Source organism: Tachypleus tridentatus, chromosome 6 (genome assembly GCF_004210375.1).
Source record: "Tachypleus tridentatus isolate NWPU-2018 chromosome 6, ASM421037v1, whole genome shotgun sequence".
NCBI classification, from domain to species: domain Eukaryota; kingdom Metazoa; phylum Arthropoda; class Merostomata; order Xiphosura; family Limulidae; genus Tachypleus; species Tachypleus tridentatus.
Genome location: NC_134830.1, coordinates 100563415 through 100591063, shown reverse-complemented (window position 1 = coordinate 100591063; position 27649 = coordinate 100563415). Strand labels below are relative to the sequence as shown.

The following is a 27649-nucleotide window of genomic DNA, read 5'->3' as shown; positions in this document are numbered from 1 at the left end:
AATTCAAATATTTCAGAGTCACTGTTTCAACGAGGGCAAAAATTATGACTAACATATGTATCACACACTTTTGCATATTTTACCTAGTATGAAAGACATTTTTCACATTATTTTTAACTTTAAAAAATGTAAACAAATAAAATTAATAAAGAAAATGTAGCACTTCAATGAAATTACAATAATTTACAAAAATACCATAATACTTTCTGCTAAGGAAAAGTAAATTAAATTCATTACTAAGCCCACCACTAAACAAAATTTCTATTCAAATTTAGTCTTACCTTTACTACTTGTTTTGTTTTTTCTAACAGCTTTTTTCTTTTTCTTGACTTTTTGTTGAATTTATTTGACATTGCTACTTCCCTGAAGGTTGGTGTCTCATCCTTCAAAACAATTTTATTTTATTACAACTCCTCATAGAAACATTTAAACTGTTCTGTTACATCTGTGTATTAGATTTTTATTCAACTAACTTTGGCAAAATTTGATAAAAAAAGGTTTAACAAGAAAAATATTGTTTTAATAATTTATCAATATCTCAACAAGTTAGTATAACACAGGATAAGGTGAAATTCACAATAAAAGAAAGATGCAGATGATTATTAAAAAAAAGGTTCTTTAAAAGTAGTAGTAAATTAAAATTTATATGGCTTACAAAACTAATTCAGCTACAGTAGCATACACATTTCTTATACAAAGCTTATGTTAGATCACAGATATCAGGCAGAAATACAGAAAAACATTATTTCAAAATCACAAAGTCTTATAAAGTTAAGATCTTTGAAGACTGTAGATAAACTAAAAATTAAAATATTAAGTATCAATAGACAAGAAAAACACATTTCTATAATCATACCAAAGAATTAAATTTTATGAATATAGGGATTTCGTTAATACTGAAAACAAACTTTTGTAGCCTGTGTGGAAATTGAAATGGTAAAATTTAAGGAGCAAAATATTTTCTTGGCATACTCATGCATGAAAAACATACTACTCCAAACTGAAATTCTGGTAGCTTAACTACTTGTTTTTCAGTATAATGCCCGAATTATTTCAGATTGTAAATATATACACATATGTGTTGATAACAATGTCTTATTTCAAAGGATTACAAAACAAAAATTAATATGATTTACTACAATAGATTTGACACAGACATAAAATATTAACCATTTAACATGTATGGAAAAATCAAAACAATTACATAGCAGTTTGACATTAAGGAATACCTTGCCATTTTCCAGCATACCTGGGAAAACGGACATGGTTTTGAAAGAATGATCTTAGTCCTTACAATAAAATACAGTTGATTCATCTCATATCAGCAAACCTTTGCAGGGAATAATAATTATTTTAAGAACAGCAAAAAATAAAGAAATTGATTTAAAAATGCTATAAATATGCAAATAAGTAACTGGAAGTTTTAATGTACAAGTCAGTAAATGAATCATGCACATGTATTTGTATAGCAAACTTATAAAGGATTTACCTATTGTCAATAAACAGGTTACTGATCTTACAAGTATTTCAGCAACAATAAATATCGAATAATGTAAAAAAAAAAAATTAATGCTTAACATTTTTATAAATTGCATAATGAAACAAAGACCTTGATTTTAAACACACACACACATACATTTTCTTTTGAGGCAGAGATGCATTAGCCTTGGAATTTACAATACCCATCCCAAACATAAAATTTGCTAGCCTAAAACTTCATTATAATGGTTTGTTATATCTTTGTAAACATTGAGAGTATTATAGATATTCAATACTATCCCACAAAATATGGAAAATAACTAACCCTACTTTTATAAATACTAAACACATTTTTCAAACATATATATCAATAAATGTAAAGCTATGTACTGTGTTAAACATTAAGAACTGATGGTAAGAAAGAAATACTTCACTGAAAGAACAAAAATTGATGTGTTATAATACTTAAAAGCATTAACGTGAAATTAAAAAAAAAACTATTAAATATGTAAGTTGCTATATAAAAATAAATCATTTTCTAGATTAATAAAAATTATAAATAAGTGCAGAGGTAATCAACAATTGGAGAATTGCATGGTTTTGTAAATATGACAAACTGTAAATCACATCATGCATAAATGTAATCATTCAGTTTGTTTGCTTTAGAGCAAAATCACATTGGTTCACAAGCTGTGTCCACCATGGAAAATCAAATCCCAAATTTTAGCATTGTAAGTCCATAACTTACAACTGTCCCATCAAGGAACATGTTTATTCAGAAGATCCTGAACAACTGATTTCAAGAACACAACTTATTTGGATACAATTTTGAATTTAAAGTTTTGTTGCAAACTATTCAAGAGTATAGGATTGAAGGTATTAAATAAAGGTTAAACATATATTTATACCATTATGTACAAATATATGCATAACAAAGTGTACTGAAATAAAAATACCCAGCATTTCAACATTTGAAAAGGACTAATACACTGTTAGAAAATCAAATTATGAAGCAAAACAAGAAAAAGAACTGGATTATAAAAGTTAGAGAAATTTCTTAAAAGTATTTAAAGGAAGGCATAATTCCCTTTTTAATTCTTTTAATGCATGTTTTGTTTCAAATGGAATGATCTTGCATAATGTGAAAATAATACATAAAATAAGATTAATATTCTTACCTCTGTATCACTTTCATCATCATTTCCTTGTATATCCTCATCTTTTCCTAAAAAAAATTGAAGAGCAGCTACCATAACCTAAAAATATAAACAAAAGAATATGGTATAAATATTTTAGAATATATCTAATTATACATATATTAAAAAATAATATTCATATAGATAAAACCATCTGTCTAGAACTTTCTTCAATCAGCATGTAATGGATGCCTTAGTGTAATGCTTTGAATGAAATACAAACCTTGCTATTAACCATAACTAAAGATAAGCAGTCTTTATATTACACATTCAAAATATCTAAATGCCCAAATAGTCATTTTGAAAGTACCAAAACATTGATATATTCCTGTGTATGTCACTAACCTGTTGTGACTTCAAAATATTCATGCAGAGTAACTACCCTGCCTGCCAGATATCTGGTTCTTAATTTGTGATCAGTGATGTCGAAAAACCCACTTGTTGAGAAATTTATATGCAAAAACGGCTCGTTTGGGTTTAGAAAATATTTTACATAGAAGAGCGAACAGAAGGTCGAAACATTGTTCGCTCTTCTATGTAAAATATTTTCTCAACCCAAACGAGCCGTTTTTGCATATAAATGGTTCTTAATTTATTCTTGCTAAAGATTTATATGATGTTTCACACTTTGCTAAGTCTAATTAGTCTCAGGTTACAAAAAACATGATATCAGGTTTAGGTATGACCAATCATTTACTGAAAGAACTAGCAGTGCATGAAATCAAACAATGGTGAGAAGGTTGAATAATTATTTTAAAAAAGAGAATATCAAACTTCGAAAAAAAGTAAGTTACCACTAAAGAGAAGAGTTTTTATTTTTAATGTAAACAAAAAAACAGGATGAGGCTGCAAGAAGAGATATGTAACATACATCAAACCTGATTTTAAAAATTTAATAAAATATTTCAATATCTATTATAAAATTTCTATTTTAATTTAGTTGAAAATGAGGGCACAACACTAGTTTATCAATCATCTGATAGACTTTTATAATTACATAATGATTGAAAATTGTGGATGGGAATCAAAAACAATGGTTGGAGAAAACTTAAATAGCTATGGGAAGTTTAATTGCAGAATACATCTTTATTCATGCCATTTCACTATGGTTAGCCAAAATAGAAAAAAGAGGAAATGGAACTTAGCTTAGGATTATATACCAAATTTTTAAGATAAGGTCCAGTTTTTGTTTGGTTTTGCTTATGACAAAGCTACATAATGTGCTATCAGCATTTTATGCACTATGGGGAATCAAACCCCAGATATTAACACTAAGTCCACAAACTAACAATTGGATCATTGGAGAACTTGGAAGCTGTTATATATACTAAAAATTTTATTAAACTGAACTCTAAGTACATTAAAAATTAAACAAAACAATAACATTAAAATAGTATAAAACTGAATTCTCAGTAAAATCAACTCAACTTCATAATTTGCCAATTTTCTTGTTTTATAGGAGTGGATGCATACCCAAGTAGCCAAAACCTTATCTATAGTACTAATGTACACAATTCACAGTTTCAAGGCATACTATTGTTACATTTTTATTTTGAGCTTCCTAATATAATTAAACTATCAATAACAAGCGCTAGTTGATTTAATTTATACAAAATTACAATATCGCTGTTCAATAATATAAATAAATTAAAGAGCTGCCTGCCAGAAGTAGTAAGAGAATGCAATCAAGCATGAAAAACACTGATGCCAGTTATAAACATTCAAAAATCAGCATAAAATGTATTTGGATAAAATGTACAAAGTATAATTCCTCACTAAACTTCTAAATGAACCAATTTTGAAAAATTTATCTTAAAACCATGTATTTAAGAAATGGTACTACATATCTACCATCTGACAGTTTTCCAACTACTTGCAAATTCTGAATGTATTTATATTAAATAAGCCTTGTTTAAGAAAATTTCCCATTTACTGTTATTACAGGTACTGGAGGATTTTTTTTTTCATTAATAGGCAATATTGTTGCTCATGTGAGAGTTATTAAGACCTAACTTACTTATATTGCTTCCTTATTAAATTTGTCCTTTCAGTTTGTTCCTATCAATGCGCTATCTGTGTTGTGACTAACACAGTTACAAATACACCAGTTTTTAACAGCAAGAGTCATGAGACTTACCTGTGAGCCTCTGCTTGTTTGAGGGTAGGGGGATTTTTTAGTGATAGTAATATTTCCATATATATATATTTGGTATTTTATTTTAATAACTAATTTGTTCCACTTGGTCCTTGTTATTATAGCACTCAAGTACTTCAGTACTTATATATATATATATATATATTCCTAAATTCTTTATGGTGTTTATGAGGTTAGTCAAACCAAACAAAACACATACAGAAACACAGTAGTCAAAATAACAGATAAAATACAGTAAAAAAAAACATCATCATCTGGAGAGTAAAAATACTTTTAATGCATCAGAAATCTTTAATTTTAAAATCACTCGATACATTAAATAGTCAATGCCAGAAAAATAAAAATGTGCAAGCATATCAATACTATAAAATCCTTAAAACCAAAAAAACAAACTTTCATATTATATGAAAACACATATGGTATTAAAAGTTACAGTATGAAAACTATAATAAGCACAAAATGTTTACCTAGTCAATCCCTGAGACCAAGCCCAGTAGTCAGAGTTAATGAGTCCAAGAACTCTAATTAAATTCCACAAATAACCCAATCATATTAATAATACTACATAAACTTAATTTTTCTTTCTTTTGATACTAAGACTTACAAATGTTTTTAGAAAATACATAACAAAAACTCTCATAAATTGCATACAACAGAATTCCTCAAGAAAGTTTTAAAACTAAAGAAACACCTTTTTTTGATCAAAAATGTTTTAGAAAATTTTCACTAATTAAACAAGTGCAACTAAGTTAAAATAAATGCAACAGCATCTAAACAATTCCAATATAAAACATGTTTTCCATATAAACTCAATTGCTTTTAAATTATACTTACTTTTACAATCTTTGAAAAACAAGCCATAGCTATAACATTCACTGTTTTAGAATCATTCCATATGTTTTTCTTGTACAAGTCAATCATAATATCCTAATGAAGATACATAAAGAATATATATTGGGAAATTTATTTTATTAACATGAATAAAAAGTGAATGACATTTCTATTTTTACTTCATATAACTGCAAAAACATATTTTAATGTTCTACCACAGAATGAAACAAAATAAGGTACTCTGTCTCAAAAAGAGAATATATAAAAATTATAATTGGAAAAATGAGTGTTACCATAGGAACTATACATGTTCACTTATCTTACAAGATGCAGAAAAAGATTAAAAACAGTGAAACATTTGGTAATCATTACACTTTCAGATAATATAAAGAATAAAAGAGCTTATTTGTTAATAAAACAGAGCAGTTCACACAAAAAACACAATGGTAAAATATTCATGCTCACAAAACCTTCTTTATAGATTCATTTCTGATATTTGTTTGTTCTATACACTTGAAACTAACTATCTAAACCATAATTAATCTTCCCCATCAATCTGGGGAATTAATATCCATAAAGTATCATACGGATTTTTGCTGTCTCCAAAATGTAAGTTAAACAAATTCAGTTGACATTAATATACTTGGTTACACATACAGAAAATTGTCATAATACAAGAGGAATTTTTAAGCTTTTCACTCTTTATTAACCCAATATGAGCAATCAGTATAAATAGTATACAACAGTATTCTAACTATACTTTGCTTGTTGTAGGCTACTCCTGGTGTAGCTTTCCATTCAGTATTATTAATTATCACGTTAGCTGGCACAGAACACTAAACCTGAGTTGAAACTTTGTATATGGTCTTTCACTTCATACCAGAAATTACTGGGATGATAAAGTTACAAGATTCAAATTCTTAATTACTTATGTGTAAAGACAACAACTTGTCAAAGATCTAAAAATTGATGAAGCACTTAAAACCTTGCCAGTTATGTTGTGATACCATATCACCTTGATAGCACAATGTGATTAAGATTTAAGTTTTTAATAAAGTAATAATTATTGGCAGTTTTAATTTCAGGCCTACAGATTAGAAAATGCTATAGTCAAATTGTGAGGTATAAAGGTTCTTGGAAACTGTTCAAGATGGCTTTCTTCATCAGTTAGTCATGGAACCTACTAGAAGCAGTCCCATTTTAGATTTATTATTAACTTCAAGTATATAAATCATCAAGATAGTGGAAACTGGACAACATCTGAGTTCAAGTGATAATTGTTGTATTAAGTATGATCTTTTGCTGTATACAGAGGTAATGAATGTAACATATTTAAAAAAAAAATAATTTGAAAATGTGACAGATTCTGTTGCAAATTAGGCAGCTTAATCTTTTAGTGACTCTGATCAGACGTGGAAAATTTTTAAATATGCAAGGTAAACATATTCCTTGCAGCAAGTAACCAGGGTGGCTCACAAACAGTACGAAATAAATTTCAAGAACAAATATAAACTTCAGAAATTTAAGCTGACTGGTATGGTAAGAGATTTAGAAGATTATAGGCAATCATGAAAGTTTGATCATCATCATCATCAGTAATTGTAGATCCATTCTAAGATGAATGGATCTACAATTACTGATGATGATGATCAAACTTTCAAACTGAAGTAAGATCTTCAGTTGTAGAAAACGTTTTTGAAAGTCTGTTAAAAGATGCTTTACAAAAGTCATTTAATCAAGTTTAGAATTTTATTGGATAAACATTGTTTCACTGATAGAAAAAATCATACCTTACAAAATTATTTAACATTCTTTAAAAAAGAATGGCTTGTTGGAAGAAAGCAGAATGTCATTACAAATAGAGCTCAGTCAAACTGGATTAATGTCACAAGTGGAGTAACTTAAGGCTCAGTCTCAGGACCTTTGCTCTTTTTAGTTTACATCAATGACACAAATGAAGGAATAGTCACTAAGTCACTAAATCACTTATATCTGCAGATGATAAAGGTCTTTGGTGTTACTGGCTGTGATAAAGATGCTGCTGATTTGCAAAAAAACACTTTAGTTCATCTGGCATGTTAGGCAAATATGTGGCAGATGGGTTTTAATTATGATGAGTGAAGGATAATGTATGTGAATTACCATAATTTGAATTATAAATATAATTTGGATGGGAATAACCATAACATTGTCAAGAACGAAAGGGATCATGGTGTAATGGTTTATTAGTCTCTTAAGTCATCCAAGTAGTATGCAGTTGTTAGTGGTAAGGAAATAGGGGTCTGATGAAGTATTTAAGATTATGAAGTGAACTGATAGTGTTAATGCATCAATTTTTTTCATATTTAAGAGTGAGAATATTAGGACTAGGAGATGCAAATATAAAATTTTGTCTAGTTATGGGTCATCTTTAGCTAAGACAGTTTTATTTTTCTCACAGGGTATTTGGCCTTTGGAATGGGTTGCCTTTAAACATTGTACAGGCAGTGAATTTAAGAGAGTTTAAGACAAATCTTGATAAGTATATGAATGATAAGGGCTAGCTTTAAGATTTTTTTTTAAATTATTTTAATTTAGATTAAAGGGTGAAACAGCCAAGATGGACCAATAGGTCCCATTGTGTTCCAAAATGTTAATGTCATACAATACTTACAAGAGACATCTTAACAGCAACAGCATTCTGGTCTTTTAGCATACTGAACATGAAGTTCTGCAGAGTCTGAAAAAAAACTATACTAGCATCAAAACAGAGTTAAAACGAAAAACAGTTAAATGAGAAAAACAAAATCAAAGAATCACAATTCCTTTATTGTCAAAAACTAATTACTTAGATTTATCAGTTACACTTAAAAATTTACATCATTCATTCAAGCACTTAGCTCTTCTGTCATGTACTTCCATTTAAATGAACTTTCAGAATATCAACTGACATAAATACTTCACTCTGTTATGAAGTGGTCCATACACACAAAGCATTAATTCCCATAAAACAAATCAATAAACACCAATGCAGCAGAAAAATTTTAAGTTAAAAAGTATTAAAACACAAACTGTATATTTCTTTATCAGCAGTATTCATACCAGGTTAAACATGAAATATGTTACATATAGTTTTTCCTATTCGAGAAATAACTAAGTTTTCCTCAAAGAAAGCCATGTCAATCATATGGTTTGGTTTTGGCTTGTTTTGAATTTCACACAAAGCTACACAAGATCTATCTATGCTAGCTGTCCCTAATTTAGCAGTATAAGACTAGAGGAAAGGCAGATAGTCATCACCACCCATCACCAATTCTTGGACTATTCTTTTACCAATGAATAATAAAATTGACTGTTGCATTATAACATCCCCACAGCTGAAAGGGCAAGCATGTTTGGTGTGAAGTGGATTCAAACCCGCGACCCTCACATTACGAGTTGAGTACTTTATATAATGGTATCACAGGCAACAAAATACAAGAACATAATATAAATATCAACATGAGATAAATGTATACTAATGCAGACAAGTATAGCTCACAAAGACAGGTGAAGTCTTACTGTAAACATTGAGAAAGGTGATAAAATGTAGATGAACAATTTTATTTATAAATGCTTTCACAGATCACTTCTCAAAAGAAACTTAGAAAACAATCAATATAATTAACTCAAGTTATTAAAATAGCAAGAAACCTGTACTTAATGACAAGTTTAGTATTCTAAAACAACTATCAGTCAATTTTAAAATGCACAAACATCTCAGGTAGCTGGAATCATGAACTGTGATGAACAGTACATGAAATTACACTGGAAATTTAATAACAATATTTGCATTATTAGTAACAGTAATAACATTCTGAAAATCCTCTAATTACTGATATAATACAGTTTTCATGATGTATTAATGTTTGGCAACATAGTTGAGACTCAGCTTAGCATGATCAGTTTATGTCTCAAACTGTTTTTCAAATATCTGATGGCATTACCCAACTGATATTCAATAAATAGGTTGCATAATTATGAAAACGTTTATCTACTAACATTTACAATGAAAGCTACATGACTACATGAACAAAGTGACATTCCTCAGATTAGTTGCATAATATTAAAAGTTAGCATTTTCCAACTCTGAAAATGTATTTCCAATAGATGCTTTATATTCCTCACATTTAGCTTTCCTGATTCATTGCTGCCTTCTTTATGAAAACTTGTTGCTTGCTACTTGCCTTAAGGCTCTCACTTGATCTTTTATTTCCACATTATACTGCTGCACATTATATTACATGCAAATAAATGACATGCATCAACCCTCCACCAATAGCAACTTGCTCTCTATATACTCATTATTCAATCAACATTTTAATACTAGGCAAGAAAGTAAAATGCACCAGAATTGGGGAGGATAGGTGAAATAAAGTTGTCTATCAGAAATACATTTTCTGTGTTGGAAAATTTTTAACTCCCAATATGATACATAATCTCCAATGATACCTAGCTAAAATCCATGTGGAAGTAGTGAAAAGGCCAATGCAAAATGTTACCTAAATGAGCACCCTTCAGGAAGCATTTGAAAATAATTCATGAGGTACAACACCCTGTAACTTGAAACAATACAGTCTCATGGGAGACTGTGCCTTATCTTTAACAGAGTACTCTTCATCCAAAATGAAAGTGTCACAAACATAGTCCATAACCTACATTAACCTTTCAAACCCATGTGTAGTAGGTTTAGATTACATCAGATTGTATACAGTGGGTCAATCCAGTCCAAACCAGATAGCACAAGTAATCTGGCTTCCAGGCCATGATAAGAGGAAGATCCCTGTCCCAACCACCTCCACCTTGAGCACAATGAAGCAAAAAAAGAAAGTAACTTCTTCCCTGCAATTGAGTGAGGACATAATGGCAAGTCCTGCACCAATCTAACTCTAGAAACCCCAGATAACCTGACCACCAGGACATGGACAGAACACCATCGTTCTACTCTCTACAGAATGTAATTGGTCACATTCATGAGGTACTCTATGGTCCACCTCCCCAGTGGTTAGAAACTGGTGGATGGCAATGATGCTCCACTAAAAGAAAAAAAGGGAAAATGAAAGAGTGATGGAGTTTGGAGGACTGCATACTAAAAAAAAAAAAAAAAACAGATGACCATGAATGCTCTATGTTTAAAAGCAGCCAACATAGTATTTAAACTAAGTATGGAGAATGGGAAGAAATCTCATACTTGTTTTACTCATGCTAGTCCACGAATGGATACAGTCAAGACTGGGCTTTGATTAGAAGAATGAGCACAATAAGGAAACTTTATGGAACACCCCATCTCATATGCAAGCATTATATAGAGCCAGGATGGCCCAAAACTATGCCAATTTTGTTGCATTTACCCTGGCAGGTAACCTTTGCCCCTGTGCAAGATCCTTTGAGGGACTAAAAATATCTTTAATAAGATAGTAAGGAAGAAAGAAAGACTTAGCCAGTGAGAAATAGTATAACATGTGAAGAACATCAACTGGAGGCAGTCTATAGTTTGAAGAGGAAGAAACAACTGCATGATGAACAGTGTATAAAGGTATTCCACAAGCCAGCATAAACAATCCTGTTCAACAGATGATGGAAGTAAAAAAGCCAATGAGTGAATTGGATAACAAATCTCGTGGGACAACACCTGGAAACACCAAATGCTTTTCAATCCAATGATGAATATGCTAAATAAATAAGCTACTAGACCTATCAAATGAAAGTAATAAGAGAAAAATCCCAAGATGAGGAATTCCACAGAAAGAAGAGAGGAGATCAAGAGCCATAAAAGGAATAAGTGCAGCACAAAATCAAATAGGCTATACAAACAAAATAGGGAATGGAATCAAAACAGGAATAAAGATGAGCATGAAAAGAAAATATAAAGAAGTAAATGCACTGTCAACCAATGTGCCTTGGACATTTTAGGGGGAAAAGCATGATCCAGAGAGAATAGGGTATAGGACCCTGAATGCAAGAAGAAATGATGGCATACACATCAGAATCCTAATAACCAAGGGTGAAGAGGATGAGGAAATAAGTTTTAAGAGCCAGATGGTATACAGAACAGGAACCTGCAGATTCAAAGAGAGGTAGGGTAGGAGAAAGGAGAACAACATTAAAAGATCCAATCAGAAAGGATGGAATAACAGAAAGAACTAGAAAGGAATGAGCTCAGCATAATAGGAAATCAGAAAGTAACTGAGAGAACAGCCCAATAACCAGCAAGAGCCAAAACAGACAAACCCTGCTCGAAAAGCCATGTTAAGAATACAGGCTGATAGAAAAAAAAATATGGAAAGGAATGGTGCCAAGACCAGTGGCAATAAATATGCTACCTCTGCTGGTAAACTTTTAACTTTTAAGACAGGTGGGCAAAAAGAATGGGACAGGAAAAAGACTTCACACGAGTTTTGACCATCATAATAATGCCCAAACAAATTACAAATGTAGAAACAGATTACTGACATGGCTGGATAAAAGAAAAAACTATGAAGTTAAAGAAGAATTTGAACAGAAGTGGAGGATGGGAAGAAATCACAAGGCTCAGAGGAGCAAACTATGACTGAGCTGACCAATATGGCATCACCAGAAGTACCTGATAAGGAATGTTTCAAATGAGAGAGAGAGGTCAAGAGAAAAGATGAACAGAAGGTAAATACAAAGGAAGAGATTGGATCATTCCTAACTGAGTGCATCAACCACCCATGCTAATCTATGCAGAACACAAGACTAAAATATGAAAAGCTTGACATTGTTGTAAGTGGCAAATACATTGATGTGAAGAGTACTTGGATGAGAACAAAGTAGAAAAAAAACACAAGGACTAAGGGAACACTCTGGAAAGTGATCCTGACAGAAGTTTCATTGATATTGTACAGCCCCCAATAAAAGACACATGTGAGCATGATAAAAGGAGTTAAGATGTTCCAAGAAAGCCCAAATCTCCAACAAATAGAAAACTTTTTGCACAGGAACAGAAAAAGAGGACAGAGCTGTAGAAACAAAACCATAAATGGGCTGCAAATGCAATAAATAAGGCAGTGCCTTGCTATGACAGGAAGTTAAGAACACACCCAAATGAGACATCTCTAGCCAATCTAGATAAGCAGCCTCCCAAAGAATAAGAGCATGGTAAGAAACATCCTGTTGGGATGGAACTAAAAGAAGCCAGTCATCCACATAATGGGAGAATTTCTTTCCCTACCCATGAATGTGACAATCAAAAGCATGCACTAATCAAAAAATACCAATGCCATCCCAAAAGAAAGTGCTCAAAAGTGATAAACTCAGTTGTATGTACAAATCAAAGATAAAGTCTGGATGATGGGGAAATCTGAATGTGAAGATAAACATCAGACATTGAACTTAATCATTAAAAGCTCCCAAGAAAAAGAACATTGTAGGGTGAGAAAACTCATCGCTGTAAACTAAGGAATGTCAATAGACTGATGGAGATTGGAAAAATGATGACTGTACACTTATCTCAATGTATTGAGAAACAAAGACAGTTGTAAATAAAATCCCAAAGAAAGATGAGAAGTCATGGAAGAATATGAAATGTCAAGGTAGATCTAATAATTTGAAAACAAAAACAAACTATTTTCACAACAGTTGAATTATAATAAGTGAACAAATATTAACACATGATTGCCAAACAAGAAGTGATGATTGAATAATCAGCAAAGAGGGAGACAGCCAGACTAGGAAGATGTCACACTCCTACTTACAGAGGGTTGCCTCTTGAGCATTTACTTGCAGCAATACAATAAGGAAAAATGTAAGATTAGGCTTGTGGCAATCAAAAATATTCCCATGCAGATAGCTGCACTCAATCATGAAAGCTAAACGCTAACAGATATTATCAGAATATGTTGGTATATTTATTTTATTGAAGTAGCCTTTGTATTAATTTGTAGATAAAAGAAAACATTTTGACCATCTTCATTGGAACTGAGTTGAATTCTTTATGAATTAGGAGTTTCATTATAAATAAATTCAAATAATGCACAATAACAATTATAGATCCTATCTTATATTAGGGGCTCTGCTGGACTTGTAATCTGAGAGTTAATGGTTCAAATTCCCATCACACCAAACATGTTCACCTTTACAACTGTGGGGCATTATGATGTGATGGTCATTTTCACTGTTGGTTAGTAAAAGAGTAGCCCAAGAGTTGGCAGTGGGTGGTAATGACTAGCTGCCTTTCCTCTAGTACATAATTAATATCAAACCCTTCAATAAATTTTTTCCTCAACAAATGATAAAATGATTCCTGGCAATCCATGTTACACAAAATACATATAAAAGATATAAACATTCAAGAAAACATCTAATAATGTAGTTGCACAATACTGAATAAAATTTCTTTTTGCCAAAAACAAAATAAACGTACCGTGTTCAATTTGGCATTTTTATGTTTAGCATTTAGGTTTTTTATGTCTGAAACGATGTATGACTGCAAAAAGTTCCTAAGCTGCTTATCTTGACATCGAAGCAGGTGGAAGAAAAGACTTAACAGATCTGATGGTCCCAGTAATGATTTTCTCCTTAACAGTATAAGAGCACGACAGAAAGTCTGAGAAAAAAGAACAAAAACAATCATAAAATGTTTAATTCACATATTAAAAGCATTTCTCATACATTTTAGAAACAATTCTTTTTAATATAAATTTGTTTTCTGCAACTGGGTACACTTTGATGTTTGAAGTTTTGTTTCATAAAGTCAGACAACCATTTTCCCTTTTTAAGCATAATAGTTAACCCTATCCCGGTAGCCCATTTTTCAATTTTTTACTAGTTTAACTAAGTATCCATTGCCCTTCTCATTGAAATTACTTCTGAAAAGCAATTACAACACCATTTAAGACTGGTATAAGTTGTTCACAAACACATGTATTAAAGCATCTGGCACCAAAAATATACAACATGAAGGGGGGGAAAAGAATATCTTGTATTCACAAGTTTCAATAAGTAAGTTAAAAATACGTTATCAAAATTTAATTTGCTAGTATGTTATTTATATTTTTAAAAAACCTGGAATATCTTTAATAATATATTCTTGATATGTTTAAATTTCTTGTTTGAAATGATTTAACTGATTCGGACATACAAACTGTCTTGTTATAAAATGAAGTGTCATGCACACATATGAATGCATTTGAAAAACACTCCCATGAGGAAACCCTCTAATAAGAATATGATACATTTCAGATATTACACAAATGAAATTTGAGATTTTTTGGGATGAATAAAAGTATTTTTCATCTTAATATAAAACTAACTTTGCACTCGGACTATTAGGGAAAAAAAACTATTTATTTATGGACAAATCTATTTTTTAAATTTATTAAAAATTCTTCAATAAAAGAAAAATCTGATTTCTTATATGGAAAGTTTACTGAAAGTCTGCCAGATTTTGCAAAGATGCACATATTATATTAAAAGTTAGTAGTATAAAAACTTAACAACAAATGTACACAAAGTCATCATGTAGTCATTTCAATTTGACTGGGCCATGTACAGTTCCAGTCAAAACTGGAAGAACAGATTATCATGTGAACATGCACATTCTAGAAAACTAAATTGCTATAAATATACAAATTTGAAGACATGTATGAACATAAACTAAGGACCTATAAAAAGTTATTATAACACATACCATTCTCATCCGTGGTTCTAAAACAGTATGATTTTTCTGCAAAAGTTCAACAAGTTCTTGAGGAAACTCTGCAAGATCTTCTGAGTAGCAATGACTAACCTAAACAAACACAAAATATATACATATATTTCAGTTACTGTCACTATATATAAACTTTAAAAGACAGAGCTAACTGACTGTAGTAATAACGCAGTAAAATAAAACAAACACATTTGTTAAGGTACTATGATATTAACAGTGCTTCTGATCTTAATGCACAATTGTAATAGTTACTAGTTGACCTGTTCATAAGAGCAATGATTAAAAATAAGTAAAGAGTGGGCAGAATCAACTTCAAAATCATTTAGGTTAAATCTAAAAATAACTATATATGAGAGAAAAAAAGACTGCCCATTCTAGTCGGGTGTTTGCTCCAGTGATATCAAAAATTAATAAATGGAAGATTTGAACTCCAAGACAAAGAAATAATTTTAGTTATAGGTCATAGCATTTTTCTAGAGAAATTATATTTGAATATTTTTAAACCCTAGAGTTGTTATTTTACTGCATATTAGTTGGGACTGGACACTTTTAGGTTTTAAATATAAATAAGCCTGAAATGTTAATACTAGATAAAGTTCACATCCCCCATTGTCAGGACAAGAAGATAATATGGAAACAAGTTTTGATACTTTCACATCCTCTTCAGTCCAACTTTTCTGTGTGAAAGCAACACATACTATTTATTTTATAATGGTCATGTCATATCTATTGAGGGGATCTGGTGTCAGTAAAGAGTTCAGTTTATAATGATCTCCTGAAATGTTGAAGTTTGAAAATTTTTAAACTAACAAACTCTCTACAATTCTTTTTTTTTTTTACATAATTTCTAATTTTATGTATTATTTTGGCAGATTTCCAGTTACTTCTATAATCAAAAATTCTTATGCGAAGAAAAATGGTGTTATTTGTTTGCATAAAAACAGAAATTATAATGTAACAAAGTAGTAAATCCTTTTAAGTTATAATTTTCCAATACTGAAAATCTATTTTTGATAGGTACATATCTCCTCTCACAAGATCAGCTATTCTCATTCATTTCTGTTCCCTATAGGCAATTTTTTTTTTTTTTTTTTTTATATGTACAACAAGTCTTGATTCCAATATGTCTCTCATGTAAATCACCATACCTCACCATCACATGTGACTCCGTCCATGAACATTTACCAAACAATTATTTTGAAGTTTGGTAGAAGATGCAAGCACTGGTAGAGTACAGGGAGGAAAGATGGGAAGTGTGAGAAAAGGAAAGTACCTATCAGAAATACATTTTTAGCATATAAAAATTATAACTTCAGATACAGTACTTTCTTCTCTATCTCAGAATGGCTGGTACGGATATTAACAATTCTACTGATAAGGTTAATTGATTGATTGAGTGTTTTATGGCACAAAGCAGCTAGGCTATCTGCGCCAAACGTGTGGTAAAAACATAAAAACAAATTATATGTAGTAAAATACATAAAAAGAAATGAAGGTAAAACAAAACATCAATGAAAAACAGAAAAAGCATAAAACCAATGTTGACACCTAGTTTACAATGGTAAGAGAGAAAGCAGAGTAAAAGAAGTTGTAAAGTACTTACTGTAGCAAAATGGTAATGATCATAACCTGCCAGGAAGACTAACAGATAAGTTCAAGAACCACCGTCAGTCACCTGAAGTTGGTCTTTCCAGTCCTGGTTCCAGGATACGTGTCATTATGGCCAGTACCAAAGGGTAAAGTAATAAAAGTTTAAAATACATGCAGCAAAATTGGAATAACAACTTGCCAGAACGACTAACGGGTAGTTCAAACAGATAGATCAAACAGCAGCGTTAGTCACCTGAAATTGGCCTTTCCAATCCTGGTGTCGAGGTATTTAATGTTTAAAGGTGTAATGAATAAATATCCAACACTTAAAGTGTTAAAGTACTTTAATGGCCATTAAAAAACTAAAAACTTTATCAAGGTGGACAGTGCCACCATCACCAATAACACTGTCCAATGTTAAAAATAAACCCTGGAAAAAAACATGTTTAAAATAGTGCCGTCGTTGAGAGTCGTAAGGATGGCAAGAAAGTAAAATGTGGCTTTCAGTTATTTGAATGTTACACAAACTACACACTGGTGCAACAGTTCCAGATAAAAGAAAATGATGAGTTAAAAAACTGTGACCAATGCGTAGTCTTGTTAGAACAACTTCCTCCCTCCAAACCTTATGGAAATTAGATGGTCAAAACCCAATATAGGGTTTTATTTAAAAAAGCTTGTTGTCGCATTGCTCACTCCAAGTGGACTGCCAGCTGGCACGAAGCCAAGACTTGAATACAGGACCATAGTACATGTATGGAATAAGCACAGTGGTGATAGTGCCTGAGCAGACAGATTTAGCTGCCGTGTCTGCAAGATCGTTCCCACGAATACCAACATGACCTGGTATCCAGAAAAACTGGATAGAAGCAGCAGTTAATGAGAAATGGGCCAGTCAGTTTTGAATATCAGCGAGAACAGGGTGTGAGCCAACGTGTAGTGATTCCAGGGCCAGTAGAAAACTAAGCAAGTCAGTATAAATAGTGCAGTTTGAGTACTGCTCAGCTTCAATATGTTCCAGGGCAAGATATATGGCATACACTTCAGCAGTGAACACAGAAGCTGTAGAGGGGATTCTGCGCGCAACCACCGAACCGCAGCAAACCATGGCAGAACCCACAGAGTCACTTGATTTCGAACCATCTGTATTAAATTGGAATGGAATGATTGTTTGTAAGATGATCCTTACAAAAAAGACGGTACTTCCAATCTGGAGTATCTGCCTTTTTCAGATGACTGAAAGAAAGGTCACATTTGGGGGCTGTAATAAGCCATGGTGGGATGGGCTGACCTGTGTATTCTGCAATGTTATCCAAGGACAGACCCAATTCATTCAGTTGCACCTGGATGCGAAGGCCAAAAGGAGCAATGGCAGATCGTCTGTTCTGAAAAAGTACGGCCCACTGAGGAAGGAAAACACATCCCCAGGTGGGATGCTTTGGTAAGGAATGAAGTTTCAAAGAATATAATAAAGATAGTTGCAAACGACGAAGGTGCAGAGAAGGTTCATGAGATTCAATGTATAAGCTTTGAACTGGAGAGGTGCGGAAAGCCCCAGTGCAGAGTCAAAGTTCTTAGTGATGAATGGGGTCCAGCATCTTTAAGGCCAAGGGTCTGGCAGAGCCATAGACCATTGATCCTTAGTCGAGTTTTGATCGAATAAGAGCACGATATACCTTTAACATAGAACATCAATCTGCTCACCAACTGGCAGTAGAGAGGACACGAAGGATGTTCAGTGCTCTTGTGCATTTGACCCATAGCTGCTTTAAGTGTAGTATAAAGGTCAGCTTATGGTCAAAGATAAGCCCCAAGAACTTGGTCTCGGGGACCACTGGCAGCGAAACGTCACCGATAGGAAGTTCAGAATCAGGGTGAATACCCCATTGGCAGCAAAAGTGCATGCAAACGGTTTTAGAGAAAGAAAAATTAAAGCCGTTCGCCATAGTCCACTTCAGTACACAATTGAGGGCAGTTTGTAGTTGCCGCCCAATATATCTCATGTTTGACGACTGACACGAGATGTGAAAGTCGTTGATATACAGCCCATTCGCTACAGTGAGAGGGAGTTGTTCAGTTATGGCATTTATCTTTATCCTGAAAAGTGTGACACTCAAAACACAGCTCTGAGGGACTTCAAGTTCCTGTACAAGAGAACGGGAAAGTGTCAAACCCACACGAACTTGGAATCTCCTGTCCCTTAAAAAGTTTTTAATAAATATGGGTAAATGGCCACATAACCCATATATATGGAGGTCTCGCAAAATGCCATACCTCCATGTTGTGTCATAAGCCTTCTCAATGTCAAAGAATACTGATACAAGATGTTGGCATTTGTCTCCAGGGGACAGGTAGAGAGAACAAACAGTGATGCTGTGGCCCAAAGAAACACGGATAGCTACGGCCTTCAAGGGTGTGTTGAGTGACAAAGACAGGGTGGGCACATGCTGATAAACCAATAGTGCCACCCCTCCATGTACTCGACCATCACACAACCTGTCATTTCTGTACAGAGAAAACTGCCGAATAGTGACTGTATCAGCAGGTTTTAGAAATGTTTCTTGTAAGGAAAGACATACAGGATGTTAGGAAGCAATCAGCGTTTTGATATCATCCAGATTAGAACGTAAACCTCGACAGTTCTATTGTATTAAGGTGGCCATTTTTAATGACGGGTAGGTGAAGTGGCTGGAGAACCCTTCTGTTTACAACAACGTCTTTTTTCCTTACTGTCCTTAGTCGGAGGAGGTCTATCAACCTCCATAGATCCTGCCCTGGGTCGATTGGGCAGGTCGTTGTTACTGAAAGGGGATTCCAGTGACTGAGGACGTGCACGAATGATTGTTTTGCCTCTTGGGGTAAGAGAAAAAGATGTATCAGAAGAAATGCCTGTATTTGAAACTGAAGGATGTGGATCTTGAGGTTTGTTGGAATGTATGGGAGGAACAGAGATGGGTATGGAAGTCAATTCAACCTTTTTAACCATGGAGGTCAAAAGGCTATTCATTTGTTTTGAAAACAATTATCTTGGAGGCACAGAGAAATCTGTCTGCACTCCCACTTGTGGAAAGACGTGCAGCAGCATATGTCCGTGATGGAGTGGCTGGCAGCAATTTCCAAGCCTCAGGATAACTAATGTTATGAGTCGTTTTCAAAAGCTGCACCTCTTTTTCCTCCAACCATTTTGGGCAAGAACGAAAGTAGGAGGGGTGAGAACCATTGCAGTTGACACAATGTGGGTCCATGTCACATTCATAGTCATCGTGGTCCTTGCCACCACAACGAGCACATGTCAGGAAACCACAAGATGATGTCTTTGAGGGGCTGAACCTCTGACATTGGAAACATCGGAGAGGGTTTGGAATGTATGGCCGTACCCTGCAAATTATATAACCTGCCATGATGGTGGCAGGTGTACATGATGATGTAAATGACAAAACGAGGGTATTTGTTGGCAGTGTAACTCCATCTTTGCAAGTGGAGATGCGCCTCACTGCAGTAACTCCTTGAGTGGAGAGACCAGCGAGAATCTGACTCGAAGACATTCTTCAAATCCCTCTCAACAATAACTCCTCGAGATGAATTCAAGGTAGCATGAGGAGTAACCTCAATAGGTATATCCCCAATTGCTGTTGAATTCAAGAGGAGTTGGGTTGTGGATGTTTCAACTAATATGTCTCCAGATCGAAGCTTCTTTACTGACTTTGGAGAGCCAGCAAGTCCCTCTAGTCCCTTCTGAATAAAAAAGGGGGACAATTGCCCTAAAGGTTTTTCTAAAAGAGAATGTAATATAAGAAAATGAGGTAGGTGTGTTACAGATGTTGAAGATTGCTGCTCAGAGTCTTCAAGACATGGTCGTTCACCTATTAACTGTTTTTTCACTATTTTATTTAAATTTTTTGAAGGAGGATCCATAGGAAAAAAGAAAAATTTTGGTACCCACTAACCCCACCCACCATGGAGCCCTACGAGGGGACGCACTACAATGTCATGCAAGGACAATGCAGCAACGCCAGGGTTTCATGAGCACTATACCCAAACACCAGCATCAGGCTCAATGTCCACAACACCCGTTGAGAACTTCCAACACTGGTATTTGGTTGACTCTAGCCCAAGTGGACCAGCCGATTGACCCAAGGGAGGCCACCCAAAAGCTGCCCGTCTACAGGAATTCAAGGCCAAAGTGGTGTGTTAGGGTAGGACCCCTCAACCACCAGGATCCTCTCCTCCCCTTCACAGGTTGCCACGCACGGCAAACACGTGGGTGGATGTTTAGATCCCAGAGAAGGTAACCAGACAGGACAGAACCTTCCCTGGGAGGTCCCCTCACCACGTACAGGAATCCACACCAAGGGGGATTTCAGCTCAGATCAGGTCACTAAAGCTTAAGTGATGCACCAAGTTTAGGTATTCCTGTTGAGTTTAATGATAACTTGCTGCTAGTTGCACTTGATGAAGATTGAAGATCCACAAATCTATTGCTTAGCTCATAAGAACAATTAGTTAAAGCTCATGTTTAAAGTCGCAATTTAGCTCGTGGGAAAGCTTCATCAAAACATTTAACACTTCCCAAAATGACCATAAGTCTCTCTTTAGTCCATGTGAAAGTGTAGTTGTGAAGTATTTGTATATTTCAAGTGCTTCACATACAAGCCAACATGGAGGTAAGGAAGGACTGGGTGCCCCTAGAAAACCCCTCATGATTTACATCAAGAGCCTCAGATAGGAGATGAACAGTTGAAAAAGAGAATCATAAAGGTAAAATAAAAATAGGTAAGTTGGGCATCAATCAAATTGATAGAAAATGCGAGTCCTGCACTTCAAAACGAGTTAAACAAAACCCTACAGTTTTTGGTTGAGAAAGGATAGTCTGCACAAAGATAAGTGAGAGCAGACTGATCTGAAGCCCCTGAGGAATGAAACATTCTAATGTCATCATGTAACTGAGAAATAAATTGTTTAGCATGGACCTAAATGTCATGGGAGGAGGGAAAGCAAATACCATTGGGAAGGATGTTCAAGTAGGAATGGCATAAGTGATAAGAAATAGAAATTGAGAAATTAATTTTGAAACAAGTGGAAGGCTGAATTGAATCCTCAGGAAGGATATGAAAAGGCAAGGCAGTTGAAGTCCCCATCAGCCTGAACAAATTCAACATATTCATGAGGAAGTGGAGCATAGTCAGACAATGAAGGTTAACCCATGTTTTGAGTCAACAAAAAGAAAAGGTGACTATAACGTGGTAGAACATATAATGTTCAATATCACTGGAAATAAACATTGATAAATATCCTGCTGGATCACCTGCATCTGAAGCCTGAGATAAGGTGCCTTTCAAAACTGGGACACCAGAATTATGAAAAAGGCAAATGTATATACATATATAAAAAGGCAACTACACCCTTGTGCAAATTAATTAAAACAAAATGGAAAATTATGATTTTTTCAATTTTTTGCATTTTATTTCTGAGAATCCAAAAATTACTCACAAATTAATACATGATATGACCATCTTTATTTTTCAGAAGATCATTAATCCACCTTGGCATTGAGTCCATGAGTTGACTGTAATCTTTACTAATTTTTGGATCAAGGTATCACAACTTAATTATGGCCTTAATTAGCTTATCTTTTGTAGTACAGTCTTTTCCCCAAAGTCTTTCTTTACAAATCACCCAAAGATTTTCAATAGGATTTAAGTCCGGAGAGTTTCCAGGCCAGTCCAGCACCTTTATTCGCATTGTAGTCATAAAATTCTTCACAAGTTTCGATGTGTGGCGCGGTGCCAGATCCATCTGGAAATCTTTTTTTTAATTTTGGAATGACTCTTCTCTGCAAAACTTTGATGTACTGTGGTCCTCGCATCATACCTTCTACAATGTGTGGAAATCTTTTTTTCAATTCTGGAATGACTCTTCTTTGCAAAACTTCGATGTAGTGTGGTCCTCGCATCATACCTTCTATAATATGTAAGCGTCCAATACCAAAGTAGCTGAAAAAGCCCCAAAACATCTTCTTCAAGAGATGTTTTACAAACTGATTGATGTGAGATTCTTGAAGTTTCTCACCTGAAGATCTGCAAACATGCAAACTTCTTTGACCCTACACGAAGAAACGAGTCTCGTCACTAAATAACACCTTCCTCCATTGTTCTTGCATCCAGTTCTTGTATTTCAGACCCCATTGATACTGTTTTTTCTTCATTGAGTTGCTAAGAAGTTGTTTTTTGACTGGTCTCCTTGCCCTTCTAACACAATTTTGAATCATGTAATATTCCTCAAAATTTCGTCATGTATCCCAAAAATAGATTGACCATGCTGGAAAACACAGCTAATGATACCGTGTGTGTGAAAAAATGACTATTAAAGGAAATCAGCGAGTCCAGCGAGCCTACACTGCCACAATGCTGAAAATATTGTAAAATAACCATTTATTTCAATTAATTTGCACAAGGGTGTACAAAAAGGTAGAATTAAAATAATTTCAAAGAAAGCTGAGTAGTTTATAAACTATAACCACTTTGTGAAGAAATTCTCTCTCAAACTGAAATCAAGTCCAAAAGAAACGCATCTAAACATATGTGCTGTCAAATGAAAAGCAAGAGCCTGGCAGAAGTACACAGGAGTCATGTGTCACATAAATAGACTATGCTCCTTTTGATGGAGTGGCACATAATTATTTACATAAGACATATTGGTATCACTTGATTTTAATAGGGGAGAGTGAAGGCTTGTGAGATACATAAAAAAAAAGTTCACACATAGAGGGCAGCAATGAATGAAAATTGATAATTTTGTGAGAAGAATGTACTATATCAGAATCAGCATTTATTTCTATGTCACTAAACAATGTTGTACATTATAGATGTGATGCTGATATTGGTAGTCAATGGTATAAAAACTGATTAACAGAAGATTTGATGACATTTATCTACAGTTTAATACCATTTTATCTATAGTTTGACTTAACAAGTGCAATGTAATTTTTAGCTATAATTTAAGCTTATTATTAAGGTAATGAAACAGGCTAAAAACTGTACAATACATTTATCTCCAACATTAAGTTTAACAGTGTTATCAACAGATTATCTGTATTCAATGTTGATTATTTATTCCCAGGCTACAATGGTTAAGAACAGATTAAGTGTTAAGCATTTACAGTTTACTAGATGTGATAGGTCAAGGAGTCAGTTTTATCTGAGAATCTAGACCTGACATGCATATTTAAAGAAACTTGTAGTGAAGTTTTACAGCAGTATGTAGACCTTGTAGGTTGGAGAAGAAAGCAATAGCTGTTCTAAACAAGATAGACACTATGGATAAAGTGAATGGTAAACTGTGAAAAATGGCAGCAGGATTCAGAGATAAATAAGCTTTTCCATGCAAAGGATACAATGGCTAATAATGGCTTTCAGGAAATTGAAAACTGTACTAATATTAGTAGTAGTATTGGATTTAATTGTAATGAGAAGGTTTTATTAGTAAAGTAACACATTTCAACCTTTAATCTGTTTGGATAATGAACTTGAAGAAAGGAAGGATAACAAAAGGGACAGAGTGACAAAAATAAAAATAATAAGGAAGTTACTGCTAATAGGAAATTTTTAATACAACACATGGATAAGATAGTTGGAGTAAATAAGAGAAAAGAATCAGATAACACTATACAGAAGCCAGGGTGGATGTATAACTGTTAAATCAAGTGACATAGAAAAGGGTGTAAGCAGTCCTTGTTGAAATACATAAGGGCTAATCAATGATATACAGAGAGTAGGTCAGAAAAGTTTGTTACGTACAAGGCATTAATAAAGGCATTCAATGCAAAGGGTCATAGTAACTTAATTCTGTGAGGAATGCTGCCAAGAATTAACTGTGTAGATCAGGGGTTCCCAAACTTTTTAGAACTGCAGAGTTATGCATCAGAAAAAAAAAAACATTCTGGAGCCTTAATAAAAAAACAAATACACTAAAAATAGAAACAATCAGTCACTAGCACCAGATAAAGTTTACTTCAAAATTTTAGAATATAAATTTATTAAAAATATCAATATTTAAAGCAAATTTATTATTTCTACTTGTTCAAAAATTCCTACTTGCAAAATTTATATTGGTAAAACTACAGTGTACTTATTTATGCTCAGATGGGCTTGTGTTTGTTCATGAAGTAGTTCAGTATTTGGAGTTATGGTTATTACTTGTAAGTGCAAATAATCTTCAATATTTAGCCTGCTTCTAAATTTAGTCTTTTTAGCAAATTGTTGAAATACATTACTTACTTCAGGGTATTCCATAGCCATTTGAATCTAAAATTGTGTAATTTCTTCTTGCTGAAATTTTGATTTTAGGGTGTAATCAGTTGAAATTTCTATAAATTGTTCTTTCTCTTTCAAAAACAAATTGTTGGTATTTGCAAAGTCAACAAAGGGATTTTTACAGTAATTTTTCTAAATGAGGAGGCAAGTAGTCCTCAGCAGCTGTACACAAATCAGATATGTGCTGCAAGACTGAAACTTTTGCATCTTCACTTAAAGAAATTTCATTCCTAAGTGAAAAACCACTGAGATTTTCAAAACAATCAAGTTCTTCCATCAGTATACATTTACCCCAAAGTTTTAGCTTATGTTGAAGCACTTCCATTTTACTCTGAGCTTTGAAGTACGTTATCCTGGTACCCTGCATTGTAACATTCACTTCATTTAGATATGTCCAAAAGGCAAGCCACTTTCTGTATCCAGCATTTGTCCCTTACTTTATATGCAATATCTAAATGGCATTCAGATAAAAAAAAAACCTGTCTCTTCATGCAGTTAGTAAAACCAAACAAGTGCTTTTCCTCAAGAAAGCCACTGGACTTCAGTATGAAGCAGCAAATTTTTATGCAAACTTCCCATATTCTCACAGATTAAACTAAAGATTCTTGCATTGACTGCTCTTGATTTTATAAAATTAACTACTTTAATGATATCACCCAATACCTCTTTTAAGTCTTCTTGCATTTGTTTCATTGCAAATGCATGACGATGAAGACAGCAGTGGATACTCTGGATGTCTGGGTTTTTCTTTTTTATATGTGCTACTGTGCCTGAAATTTTCCAATCATAGCTGCAGCCCCATCAGTGCAAATACTAGAGCAAAGCTGCCATTGGATCTCATGTTTTTCAATAAATAAATTGATCAGTTTCAATATTTCTTCGCCCGTTGTTTGAGTAGGCAAAGGTTTGCAAATTAGCATGTCTTCTCAAAACTACCTTCGTGAATATAGCAAACAAACACTTGCAACTTCGCATAACCTGCAACATCTGTTGATTCACCCATCTGAAGCAAAAAAGTTGGACTCGCTTTTACTTGCCTTATTAACTCTGTTAAGCAATTTGCTGACATATCCTTGATTTTGCGAGAAACCAAGTTGTCAGAAAGGGGCACAGTGTTAATGTTTTTAAGAAGTTTCTCATCAATCATACAATCTACCAAATCTTTTGTGCATGGTTTTATCAAATCTTCTACAATTGTAGGAGCTTCATCTGCTTTTGCAATATGGTAACTAACATGATATGAAACAATAAGAGCACCTTTGTTGTCCTGATGAACAACGAATGAAATGTAGCTTTCCTTGTGTTTAATTGCAAACACTTTCTTTTGAAAAACTCAGAAGTTGGATTTTTTAATTGAAATGTTTGATTTCTAGATGCCATTTTAACTTTGCTGGATGCAAACTACTGTTACTTAACACCATTCCACATTCAACACACAACCCACTACAGTTACGACAGAAAGTGATCGTACCCCTGCGTTGTAATTTTTTCCTCATAACTTAACAAGTATCACGATCAGGATAATGAAAGTATAATATATTATAAATATTATACTAACATACATCTACATAAATTTTTATGTAAATTGAACAACAGATAAACTGTTTATAAACAAATAACCAAACACAGGAGGGGCAGAAAGTGTTTGTGCGTCTACTTTAATGGTCAGTTGTTTAGCCTTTCAGGTAAATTATTTGGTGCAATCTCTCCTCATAGCCCTCCATGATTGTTTGTCAGTACTCGACTGGTATTTTCTTCCATTCTTCTTTACAGAAGGCCTCCAACTCTTGCAAGTTTTTCGGATGACTGTGATGGCCACTCCAGAATGCTTATATGGTTCCTCTGCAACCAGGATTGCACATATTTCAATGTATGCTTAGGGTCGTTGTCGTGCTGGAAGATCCAAAGACGCTCAAGCTGCATGTTCCAAGCACCATTCTTGATACAACTGCCTAATATATTAACGTACTCTTCTTTTTTCATGATTCCGTTGATACAATGAAGGCTGCTTACACCAGAAGAGCTGAAGGAACCCCATAGCATGATCGATCCACCTCCGTGCTTAACTGTAGGGACGGTATTCTTTGGAAGATTTCGTTCCCCCTTCTTACAGAAAATATTTCTAACATCATTGTGGCCAAAAAGCTCAATTTTAGTCTCATCTGACCAAAGAATACTCTTCCAATAGGTAAAGGGTTTATCTACATGCTTTCTTGCATACCTCAACAGTGCTTTTAAATAAACAGCTTATAAATATGGAGTTCTACGTGGATGACATGCTTTGAACCCAGAAGAGCGTAACATGTTCGTAACTGTAGAGGTGCTTATTCAACCCCAGTTTCCCTTACCACTTTCTGTATGTCATTACCTGTTAAACAAGGGTTCTTACTAACTTCTC

The 27649-nt window shown here is 33.7% G+C and overlaps 1 protein-coding gene across 1 annotated transcript in view; it reads right to left on the bottom strand.

Annotated features, from left to right (window-relative positions):
- Positions 1–27649, bottom strand: part of Mys45A (SDA1 domain containing protein Mys45A) — a 66979-nt gene that overhangs the window by 28868 nt on the left and 10462 nt on the right. Inside the window, exons 3-8 of the mRNA XM_076506607.1 lie at positions 15329–15427; positions 14063–14245; positions 8315–8380; positions 5665–5757; positions 2658–2735; positions 282–383 (exon numbers count right to left, since the gene is read on the bottom strand). Coding sequence (XP_076362722.1) covers positions 282–383; positions 2658–2735; positions 5665–5757; positions 8315–8380; positions 14063–14245; positions 15329–15427 — 621 coding nt within the window. The remainder of the gene's footprint in view (positions 1–281; positions 384–2657; positions 2736–5664; positions 5758–8314; positions 8381–14062; positions 14246–15328; positions 15428–27649) is intronic.